The sequence below is a fragment of the Necator americanus genome, chromosome I, assembly GCF_031761385.1.
Source record: "Necator americanus strain Aroian chromosome I, whole genome shotgun sequence".
Classification (NCBI taxonomy): Eukaryota; Metazoa; Nematoda; class Chromadorea; order Rhabditida; family Ancylostomatidae; genus Necator; species Necator americanus.
Genome location: NC_087371.1, coordinates 3,688,554 through 3,700,953, shown reverse-complemented (window position 1 = coordinate 3,700,953; position 12,400 = coordinate 3,688,554). Strand labels below are relative to the sequence as shown.

At 37.7% G+C, this 12,400-nt stretch overlaps 1 protein-coding gene across 2 annotated transcripts; it reads right to left on the bottom strand.

The window, feature by feature from the left end:
* Nucleotides 1-3,615: 3,615 nt before the first annotated feature.
* On the bottom strand, nt 3,616-10,588 carry RB195_004387 (uncharacterized protein; the record flags this gene model as incomplete). Of its 2 annotated transcripts, none has more annotated exons than XM_064182212.1 (7): nt 3,616-3,857; nt 4,191-4,269; nt 6,408-6,534; nt 7,538-7,698; nt 7,769-7,864; nt 7,941-8,013; nt 10,560-10,588. In XM_064182212.1, the coding sequence occupies 7 exons, from the start codon at nt 10,586-10,588 to the stop codon at nt 3,616-3,618; spliced, it is 807 nt and encodes a 268-aa protein (XP_064033479.1). The 2 variants fall into 2 exon arrangements, with proteins under 2 accessions (XP_064033479.1, XP_064033480.1); XM_064182213.1 differs by lacking the exon at nt 10,560-10,588 and adding an exon at nt 9,057-9,139.
* Nucleotides 10,589-12,400: the final 1,812 nt, after the last annotated feature.

The following is a 12,400-nucleotide window of genomic DNA, read 5'->3' as shown; positions in this document are numbered from 1 at the left end:
GCGGGTGCACTTGCGAAACCTGATTAAAGACGAAATTTTGTTCAAAGTTAATAGTTCGAAATTTTCACGATGATAAGGTGGCTGAGTGGTTAAGGCGATGGACTGCGATGGACTCCATTGGGAATGGTGTGAGTTCGAATCTCATCTTGATCGGAAGTTTTGCAAACACTGATGGGACCAAAACTGATCTTATCATAGCGTGGTGCTCATCAAAACAGTGCCCTTTTGCGTCCAAACCCTGATCATGCTTACAGTTTTAATTAAAGGCATCACCCCACGAATCTGAGGTGGTGCAGATTTCAGATGGAGTATTCGTATACGGGATGGGAGACTATGGAGATGGGTCCATTTCTTCCTAACTGCCGTAAAAAAACGGCCCGGAACATGTGGCGCCGCACAAGGCTGGCGCGCTTCAGTCGAACTCCCTGTAGAAAATAGTGCGCCAGAACGTCTGAAGTCGTATATTCCAGGCCGTTTTTCACGGCAATTAGGAAGAAATGGACGGAATCACTCCCCTCCTATTTTCTGGTCCTAGAAATCTCATTCATCATCACTTACGGTGGATGACAACTTGATTTCTTCTCAGCGAGTTTCGGAAATAAACATGACAGTAAAAAGTTTACCCAACTTAGCATCAAGCTCTGATGCCAAAAAACTTATTCAATTAGGAGTCGGACGTCCAAAACGGGTTGAAATATTGCGACAGTAAACGCAAAACAACTTCGAATGCTAAGGAGAAAAACAAGCAGAAAGCGGATCCAGGGAAATAAGTAAAAATCCAGTATATGTATACTTATAAGTTGCAAACGGCAAGCGGATCTCTGTGGGTCTCTCAGTGTTTAGTAGAGACGGAAAATTTTCATAGTTTTTATGACACATCTTCATGTACAGATGTCAGGTGTAGATATGAAATACGCAACAGGAAAACTCTTCAAATTATCGTTTTCAAATTAGCTATGGTTCTAAAAGAACGTTGGATGGAAACACCTTAGACTTCGTGGTATCCAGTATATGCGGTAGATTTGGTGGCTTCTCTGAGGAGGAAAATCCCCATGGACTGCAGCTGCAAGTTCCACTTATTCCCCCACCCCTCCCCCCGTTAAACGTACTAAGGAACCTAATTTTAATAGTGAACATAGTTATGCCTCATATCGCAGTTTTAGACGTTAAAACCCACAATCATAATAAAAATTTGCAAAACACATAAACCACAGAATATTGGTTTACTAGAACTTAAATTGTTTTTAGCAAAAAAAAAAGGTTTACAATTTAGTTTAGTGTGGAGTACAAGGAAAAAAATGAAAATAATGAGAACCTGGTGAAAAAAAAGATAATTCAAACTCGGTTCCATTCTTTTCTTTCCTTTTCGAACTTCTGGAAATTTCTAATAGTTTTGCTACAGTCGTATCAAAATCCAGTGGAAATTCCTCCTATGTGTTAGTTGATCAAGCGGCATTGATGTCATTTCTCAAAACAAGACATTTAGTAAACACTCACCGAAATCAATCACACGTCAGGTTTTGATGCAGTTGGTGCTTTTCTAGTGAGCACTTCAAAAGTCAGTAAAGATGGCGGGCAATAAAGTTGTTTTCGACAGTTTGCCTGCCAGTTTTGTCTCTCTGAGATTCGAATCCACGCTGAGAAAACCTTGAGGACAGTCGGATCACCTTCACAGTCAATCAATCAATAAGCAATATCAATGTCAATAAGCAGAATTATCTTTGAACAAAACTGTGAGTCAAAATAAACCACGGTGGCCGGATTAACGCAGTCCATTGGGGGTTCGTTGTAGCCACACGGTCAATGGTTTGAAACCGCCGCAGTGCCGACCAAGCCTTTCATCCCTCCGAGGTCGATAAATTGGTACCAGACTGGTCTGGGAGAATAAAAACACTGACGTGATCGTAGGTTGGGCTCCGCAATTCATTGTTTAGGCCAGCACGAGTTCCAAAATCTCAACGATAACGAATTCCAGTAAAACGCGTTGGTGCATCCCGAGTGGATTGATACGCCAGTGTCTTTACCTTTTATCCTTTTTAAAAGGAACTACCTGATAAACCTACCACAGTTATACCTCCGATTATGTCATTTTTATGATACTTTCAAAAATCTCAGCCAAAAACTACGAACCTCAATAACAATAGGATGAAACAGTGCCCTAAGATGAAATGCTGAGTTAAAATGAGATTTTCAAGAGCAGGGTGAGATTCCGAGTCACCAGAGGAAACCTAATAGATAAGCAGTCTGAATCACTCGGCTACTTGATCTACAGTATGGAGGTGTAGCCCCGTCTTTAATTTAATTTTTTAAATCTTTTTTCAAATTTTCACTACGAGCAGAGTTCGAAGGTGGAAGAATAGCATTTTGTTGAACACCACACCACCACAAGATCAGTTTTGTTCTCATTTTATTTGCAAAACTTCAGATCAAGATAAGATTCGAACTCACGTGGGGAAACCACAATGGATTAGCAGTCCATCGCCTTAACCACTCGGCCACCTGATCACCAATAAAAACGATGGAGCATCAACATTGAATAAAATTTTCACCACGATCAGGGTTTTTGTTGGTGAGAATGGTATTTTTGTGAATACCAATATATCATACAATCAGTTTTATTTTTTCAGTATTTGCAAAAGTTCCGATCAGGATGAGATTCGAACTCACGCGGGGAAACCCCAATGGATTAGCAGTCCATCGCCTTAACCACTCGGCCACCTGATCCACGAATTGTGGGTGGAGCTTCATCGTTCAGTAAAATTTTGAGCAGGATAAGGGTTTGGAGACGAACGGACACTGTTTTGATGAGCACACAACCACCATAAGATCAGTTTCATCGTCAGTGGTCTTTGCAAAAGATCCGATCAGGATGAGATTCGAACTCACGCGGGGAAACCCCAATGGATTAGCAGTCCATCGCCTTAACCACTCGGCCACCTGATCTACACATCGCTTGTTGAGCTTCATTGTTTAATAAAATTTTGAGCACGACGTAGGTTTATAGGTTTCAATGTTGCATCTTGGTTAAAAGGAATTCTTTTTATGTTCTGGATCAACTATGGCGTTCTTACTATTAAATCTTTGCTGTTTAATGGGATTAAAAGTTTTATATGGAAATATAGAAATTTGTTGGTAATGTTGTTCAAATTTTTTTATCCGTCGTCCGCGTCGTTCGTAGGTGATTTTTTCGGCACTTGATCGTTACCACTTTGCACAACGGCATACGTCTTCTCTTTACTTATTTTTGTAGTTTCTACTCCGAGAGACAGTGCCTCCAGAACAAAATCGTACGCAAAATCGGGATTTTTTTTTTCTTAAACTTTGTGGGTTGCCGTGTTCAGCCGTCATTTTAGTAGTGTAGCCTAACCGCACATTGTAGAGTAAAATGTATATTGTAAATCTAAACAAACATCAAAGCAAATAAAATCCTTGGGAAATGACTATTGATGACGATAAACAATAAACTTGACTGAGAATTATTAGCATATCACTTTGAGTTAAAAAATAGTTTGAATTGATCTCAGCTTCGTTTTCAAATGATCTACGAATAAACGGCATGAGCACTCTCATATTGCACAAAGCAAACGCTAATCACATATGCAAATCGATAATCGATCAATTCTCCGGAACGCTAACATTCGTCGAATACGCAGCATCCCCGGTTGGATACGGTATTTGCGGCCATTCCTCGTAGTGAACCATTTCCGGTTGATAAAAATAGTTCGGCGATACGGTATCTTGTGGACCGTAACCGTACCATGTGTGATCGTATTGTTGTGTCCAGGGAGTAAGTTGTTGACATCCGGGCAGGTAGCCGGGATATACCATTGGAGGAGCAGCTGCTGTGAGAGGAGGGACTGTAAAAGTTGTGGATTATTGTATTACGTGGTTACTCGTCCAGTCCTTCAAGAAAACTCGTCCGTATGTCAAAAGGGTTAAGTGATCTGCTGAAGAACAGCTACATATTCTCCATTGTACTGGTCAATGTTAAGTTAAGTAGTAATTTTTCGAATTAAAAAAAAATTACGATTCTTTCAAGCAGCAAAGACGAAAGAAATGCAAATGGCAACTTTTTACTGTGCTTACACAAATTTCATAAATTGGTGAATAGTTACTAAAAATAACCAAAAATTAATTTAATTAACTTAATTTGCTTTTAAAGACTGGGGAAATCTAGGCGGTGAACTCACCTGTGGATGTACCGGCGGTCATCGGATCCATAACCGACTTATCCATGGAATATTCGGGAATCGGTTGTGGATATTCGAACTGAAACAGTCACTCCATTAAAAACAAAAACGGCAAATAAATGGAAAAAATAATTATCAGATTTCTATCGGTTTCATAAGGAAACCTCTGAATCTTTAGAAAAAATCGTGAATTTTCTGAAAAGAAACCTCAGTCCCAGTTTTGAAGTGGCCCCATCCTTTTACCTCAAAACAAGAGAACCCCATATTCCTAGACGAGGGTTAAAAGGTAAAAAGCCGATTCGGGGTTCGGTTACGAATCGAAGCCGCATCGAGTACACAAAGCCGAATCACTCTGGGAGCTGCATCGTAAAACATTAGCTGTCAGTTCGTGGTCGCGCACTACGCACTACCGTAACCGTTTAGGCGATTGTTGATCCCGTTACGATTAATTACCGTCGCTCGGCTGAGAGGCGCCACTTACTTTACGTGAGTTAACAAAGTGACAAGTTTGGATTCAGGCCGGATTCAGGAGATAGTGAGGAAATGTCCATTGTCGTACCTGCTTCATATATTTTAGAAATCTAAAAAAAAGGACGAAAAATGAGCACATCACCTTTGTTTTTTTTAATATTACACTAGAGCACCGCGTTAATGTTTAATGTTTTGCTTGTTGTTTTGTTTTTAAGTATTCTTGGGACCCTTCTTTCATTACGGAACTAACGATTACAGAAACTGTTCACAATTGTTAGACATTACAATTTTCATTGTCATATACACATATTATATGAAATATTACTGTTATTACTTTATTTTACATAAATACTATTTTATTTTGACAAAATTCGTCGGACCATTCGAATTTATTTTTATTTATTGCTTCTAAACTACCTGAAGGTTATCTATGAACTGTAAAATGAACAGGCAAGTAGCGGGGAAAACAGTAAAAATCCAGAGGAGGTGACATTTTTGAGAAGCATACTGTACTTACTATATTTTGATGATTACATATAATTCACACGTGAATACACTTCCTTAACTCAACTTCTTTGAGTATCACCTATTACCTGCAAAAATGTTTTAGAACTGGTAACTATTCGGCAAAATGAGGTTCCACTTGCTCATCCGATAATTTTTCCTCTAATTTGGAAAACACATGACAACTTTGTAAAAGAGGATTCCTTCAATTGAAAAATAAAAAAAATACGGATAACTTCTGATGTTTCTTTTACATTCGAAACTCTGGGAAATCACCTTGAATATTCGAAATCGTATAATTTTGTCAGAATAATAGGTTCTGGTTTTTTTTGAAAATGAATCTTGTTGAATTAAAATTTTATACTCTGAATGCCAGGTGGTTAAATGAATATTTTTTTTAGAACCAGAAAAAATGTGGATCTAATTTTTGCCACATTTAATTTCCAATGTCACAGGGAAAACGATGGGAAATTGTAGCAATATATGTATAAGAAATATCTTTTTTATAACGGATTTTTCGACAAGTTTCAACTGCCAAAAATATACAGTATAGAATAAACTAATAAGTAAAATAAGATTTTTCCGTTTGATGATGCTTCCTAACGAACAAATTTGTTTATTTTTCAATTTCATTGAATTTCCGGAAGTTTTCTCTTGGGGTTCTTTCGGGAGATCTCAGAGATTCGCATGTTTCTGAGATGAAATCTGAGCCATGCGCATACAATACATGTTTAATTGTTTACTCAAGAAGTCCTTAACAACAGATTGTGGTCACCTTAGGAGGAAGAGATCCTTGAGGAAATTCGTTTTAGGTGCTTGGTCCAAGGGGAGGTTCCATAAGCTCAAAATCTTATTCCTCCTTGGGATTCCCTCTTCACCTTCGCTAGCTCCTCATCCTTCCCCTCTTTTTTCTAATTACCGTACAAATTTGTTTCTGTTTCATAATCTTGTTATCGATAAATTAGCGAGAAAAAGTCATTCTTGTCCAAGAAATACATAAAATCCCAAGATGAATCCTGATTTCCCGGGAAATACGATGGCTGGCTGGTGGAATGTGCCCACAACAAAAGTCTAGTCGCACATCTGCTGATTTGTACTAGTCACTAAAGGCGTCGGCGTCTGGCGCGGGACAAGTGCATGACCATATGTGCCGAGAATCCCAGGACAACTAACACACAATGAAGACACGCACGTACGTAGGAGTTAACGCGGGAACAATAGGAGGAGAGATTGCGTACGTACCTGCGTGAATTGCCCGTACATCGGTCGTTTCCTTGCTTTGTAGCCACGTGGACGCCGTCGAAATGCGCCTTCCTCCAGTAGAAACTCGCAATTGTCAGAAATTGTCCACTTGTGACCTTTACGACCTCTGGAAAAATTACTGGTAAGCGGTTATTTTGATATTCCACAGTGAAAGCAAAATTTAGCACTGTTTCTATTGAATCATCCAATAAACGATGAGAAATTCTACACCTCTTTTATTTTTTCCAAAATTGATGCTAACAAAACTGTCTTCGACCTCAAATGTACTCTTGCGAACATGGAAAATTTCCCAAGAAAAGGTCATTATGCTTATCCAGGAGAAATATTGACAACTAAGGCAATGACCTAGAAATAATTTGTAAAAAAAATACACTATAAGCAGATATTTTTTGTCCATAAAAATTAAAATTACTATCCATTATCCATTAAAATATCCATTAAATTAAATCCATCAAAAAATTTCGATAGAAAAAACAACGAGGGAACTATAAGCTGACTTAATTTCTAAAACAGTCCGTCTTGAACTCCGGTAAAAAAGCCGGAAAGCCCATCTGTTCTTAAATTACGAAAAAAAATTCTCTTTGATGTTAATTGGAAACTTATACGTCCGTAAGCAAAATAAACGCGATGAAATAGAGGCCTCAAAGCTACAAAAGAAAGCTGATGGACCTTGATTTTCAATCATAGTGTAATTTTTAAGTTGGACGAGAGTATTAGAAGGAGGAAGAGGCACATAAGGCTTACACATCGTTGTTAATCCTTTTTAACCACAATTTTAGTTAGTGAACAAGTATTAAGAAAAAATTTAAGAAAAAGAGAAAAAAAAAGTTCACTAAAATATAAGTTCAAGACCCTTTTTTAAAATAAAATCCTATGGAATTTTTATAAAATCGTTGAAATAAAATATAAATATAAATTTTCTGTCTGTGAGGGTCAGGCATCGGCTATAATGAACTTCTCCAGGATAAAAGTAAGTTGACATTAGATTTTTAACTAAATAGACTTGAAATGTAGCGATAAATTTTTTGCATCTAACGACCGAAATCCCACATTTTGAAGCCCTTTACCTGAATAATCCATAAAAATACAGTAATGAGAGTCCAACAAACCTCTCCCCAGCCTCCTTTGGCAGCTTCACAAAACAGTCATTCAACGAGAGATTATGACGTATGGAATTCCTCCATCCCACATATTCACCACGAAAAAAATCAAAATGTTCCTGTAGAAAGGTGTAAATTTCGGCAAGTGTAGCTCGTTTATCCGGCCGTTTCTGAAAGAAAAATAATCCAGTTCTGCTGAAAAAAAAACTGAGTTACAGTAATCCAGTGCTATGCACACACTTGTATAGCCATAGCTATAAGAGCAATATAACTATATGGTGGTTTTTCTTGCCGTTTTGTTCTACTCTTCCGGTTCTTTTTGCCTGTGGAGGAGATCTGTAACGACGGATATTTTTTTCGGAGAAAATTCCTTATGGTTGTTTCATTATTTCTAAGGAAATGCAGAACTGACCTCTTCTTCCTCAGTTTCTTCGTTTTTAACCGCTAACGGTTCAAGGGAACAAGCCAACGATGGAAACGAAGCGCTAAATGGGAGATAAATAAGGATATACTCGGAAAAGTTAAGTCCTACTATTCACAACAATATGTACTGAAGGATGTAGTGAAAAACTGTTCAAAAATTTAAGTAACTAAAGAAATTTAGCTCTTAGTTCTAAGGAATCGAAGGCGTTGGACGAAATCCTGAAGAGTATATTCAAGGCTATGATTAGAAGAGTCTTAGCATCAAGTGATTCGAATTTTTTCTATGAAGAGGAGGCCAGGAAAAATTGTCAGGAAATCAATTGGGAAAGAACAACAGAAGCTTTATGTACGCCTAAATCGAACGTGAATTCTGAATTGAAGCGACGGAGGTGTTGGCGGATCCGAAGTGGATTCATTAACAGCTAGGCGCTTTATCCTTTCCCCCATTGAATCAAACGACCTCGATTTGTTATTTTAAGTTTTCTTGGAAGTTTACCGCCGTGTAGCTTTCCCTATATGAGAACGTAGATATCCAAGTAAAGTATTTAACTGTGTATTTTTCAACGATAATCTGTGTTTTAGTATTATTTGGTAGTGGGTAGTGGTATGTGAAAGAGAATGAAATCAAATTCTTTTTTTCTTCTTCGTTCCGTTTTTAAAGGATAAAAATCACCTACGGGCTGAAGAGAAAATTCGATGATCACCTGAGAAAAGGATCTACATATTTCCTAATCTCATGGGTCTCATCCACTCACACTGGAAAGTTGCCAATTTTCTGAGTTATTTTAGGAACATTCAAAAATAAATAAATGTATGGATAAGTAAAATGAATTGTAAAGAAATATATGGATAAATAAAACGAATAAAGTTAAAGAGAACTGATGAAATGTACATTTGTGCACGTTACAGATTGTGTTGTTTTGTACAAAAAAAAAAGCGAACAACAGTTGTGATTGGGAGACTATGTATACGATTTTACAATAATTCGTACTGTATAACTGTCAACTGCAAGGACCTATGGGCGTCGAAAGGGTCAGCTCTGTACATCATACTGTTCTTGTAAAATGTTCGCAAAATTGGAAACGAGCGAAAAATCCCCGCCAACTTGTTATCTTTACCCCTTGGCAGGAAGTCCACGGATGGTACAGGTTGGACTTTGAGTATCCAGAGATCATTGACTACGTACATAGATACATGATGTAGCCCAAAAAATGACCGAGGAAAAATTGTAGTGCAAAGATGAGCCCTGTATTTTTGAATACCAGTGCCTACTACAAAACCCACAGCAGACTGATAGGTTGTTTCCGAAATGACAGTTTCTTAGTAGATATTAAAATCATTTACACCAATATCTTCTTTTTTCTGTACTCCTGAGCATTATTCTAGTAAAAAAAATTCTTTTGTCAGGAGATTTTTACTAGAAAAATGCTAAGAAGCGCAGAACAAAGAATAGGCGCAAAAACAAATTGCCAACAAGTTCTGAAGATTCCGGTGAAACATGGGCTAGGAAGGAAATCATTCAAAAATGTCCTCATATCTCTTCCTGAACGAATCGGGTGAAATTGTTATCTGCATGGTATCTGATATGCAATATTGTACTCAAACCTTTCAGGTATGTAGCTGTTAACGACAACATAAACATTTTACATACATCCTGAATCTGTTTTTCAAATTCCGAGTCAAATTTAAGTGATCTTCAATAGTCATTTGACCATTAGCCTAACCCCAATCGAGGTATTACATAGGTATTTTCAGGAATTCACCTCAACTGAAGGAAGAACATATTTAATCCTTGGAGGAAATGTTCAAAGGAAACTGAAAGAAATAGAAGTCTAAAGGAATTACTCCTATAAAATGTTTCCTCATCAACTGGACGATCTTAAAAATTCCCGCCATGAAAAATCACATTTTTTAGGCACAGTTTGGTAGAAACCTCGGATAGTCAGAGCAGAGTAGAATTTCGAGACAAGAACACATAAAATTTTAGGAAATTTATCCGGAAGAAATTCCTTCTTTATTTACCAGAAAGAAACCTAAGGCTAATAAATAAAAACCAGTATGAAAAGTTCTGGTCTTCCTGAAAATCGAAAAGCTATACGAAAAATCCGGAGAAAACCCATGGAGGAAGCTTATAAGAAGTCAATTGAAACTCGGAATTAGGATCAGAACTCAAAATTCTAAGCTAAAACTCACAGAAAGAAACTCGGAATTAGGATCAGAACTCAAAATTCTAAGCTAAAACTCACAGAAAGAAACTCGGAATTAGGATCAGAACTCAAAATTCTAAGCTAAAACTCACAGAAAAGAAACATAAATTCGTGAAGTTGGTCTAATTCTAAGAGGTATTACTGTAGTCATGATCGCAAAAATTCGTAGAAGAGCAATGAACGTCAAAGAAGACACACTAAACAACTCGCACCATACACAACTCGCCTATTATACACGAAGTTTAATAAACAAACGCATGTAAACTATTTAATTTGTGTTCGAATCGACATATGTAAACTGTCGTAGAGTGGCGGATGAGGCGAAGCTCCATCATTCTCTCAGTCAGTGGAATATTTCCGGAAGAAAATTTCCCCACGAAACAAAATCGCGAAATGCCTACCTTTTCAATGCGAGCAGTTGTGAGTCCATTAGTGATGCTGAGCTCGTGCTGTGACTTATGCCAGAAGTGGTGGTGGGACGGCTGATCGCCAGCTACCGTAATCCGGCGGGAAGAGGAGCGGTCGGCGAGCGTGAAGAGAGACGTTGCGAATCGACGGAGACGCAGCGTATTCCGAGGATTCGGTGAACTTTTCGTTTATGTTCGGTGGTTTAGTGGCGGTGGTGGGATTGCGTGACTGCTGCCAGGCTCGCTGTCATTGTCATAATCATGGATGAGACGAATGCTGAATGTTTCAGGATTTTGTAAGGCGTATTTCAATTGTTTCACATGGAAATGGCTGTGGAAAAGTGCTAAAAGGGAAAAATCTTAAAAAAAAAAGAGAAAGATAAAAAATTGTAGAATTGGAGAATTCTGAAGATTAATTTTTGGGTAGGATCTATTCCACGTGTGTCATAGCTAGCTTGTCAGTTTAGATGATCGTAAGGCGGCAGCACATCCGCAGCACAAAAATGAGTTGTTGTGTTGCAAGCAGAAGTGTCAAACGTCGCTAGGTGAAAGAAGTTCGTGAACTTCGGCTGTTCTGTCAATATTTAAATATGGATTTCAAATATCCGATCCAGAAACTGTACGCATTTCTGTACTGTAATTAGGGACTTTTGAAAACTAATTTTTAGTTAGAATCTCTTCAACTTGTGTCATAGAAAGAAAAGTAAAAATTTCTTTGGAAAGTAAAAATTCCTTCCATTCTAAGTCATGTATAAGAAAATTTTTCTTTCTACCATAATCTTGTAACTCTTATTTCTTCTAGGAATCCTCTTTTTCCGAAAGCGGCAGCAATGTTTATTCCCACATATGTACGGTTAATTATTCCTATTAATTTTACCGTATTTCTGTTGTGATGACTAAAATAATTTCTCTAAGAAAGGGCGAATTCAAGAAAATGACCCTGGGAAGTGTACGTTGTTCACGGAAATTCGCTAGACTGATTTCCTTCAAAAGTTAAACATCAGGAAAGAATTTGTTCAAAAACAAATGGCGTTTAAACTCCAACTCATGGTAAAACGACGAGTATTTATAATTTTTTAAATAAATCATATGCATAAATTACAGACATTATTGGGAATTGAAGGATTTTTGAAGGCATAAATTTTCTTAGCCTGATGAGTAAAAAAAAGACTGTGCTCTAACTTGTAGATCACTATTTTGTTCTTGAAAATATTTCAAAAAGCTCAGAATGAGGGTTGAAGGTCCAGTAACTATGTGTGATGTCAAAGGATGGAAGAAATATCAAATCTTTTCCTTTTTTTTCAATTTTTTTCTCAAATCTTTTCAAATCTTTTTGAAGAAGAATGAAATGTGTACATAGGAACATTATCTGGAGAGAAAAAAAACTGCAGTTAAACTTTCCCGTGGAAGAACAACGCAAGCGATATTTTTTTTTGTTTACTCAGAAGATCTTCGAGAGAAACAAAGATCGGTGGGGGGTGGGAAATGAGGATTTTCGCTCCAAATTTAATTTTCTGACGAATACCTATCGAAAGTTCCTACGACTTAGGCTGTTAAAGATTTTTTTCACCAGTTTTCCTTTGTTTCCAGAAATTTCTCCACCTTCTTCTTATTCGATTATTATACAATTTTTTTTCATACTCCGGACAGTAGCAACCAACCATTCCTGGCTGCTTCTGCTCCCGATGACGTCATTACATACTTGACTTCAACGCGCCATACACACCTCATCATGTAATTCAATCCCGGGCATTCAGTGGCTGGTGTTCCCGGTTACGCCATCGCTCTGCCGATGTCGTCGATACAACACTTGCAATCTGATCGGGAACGATTCC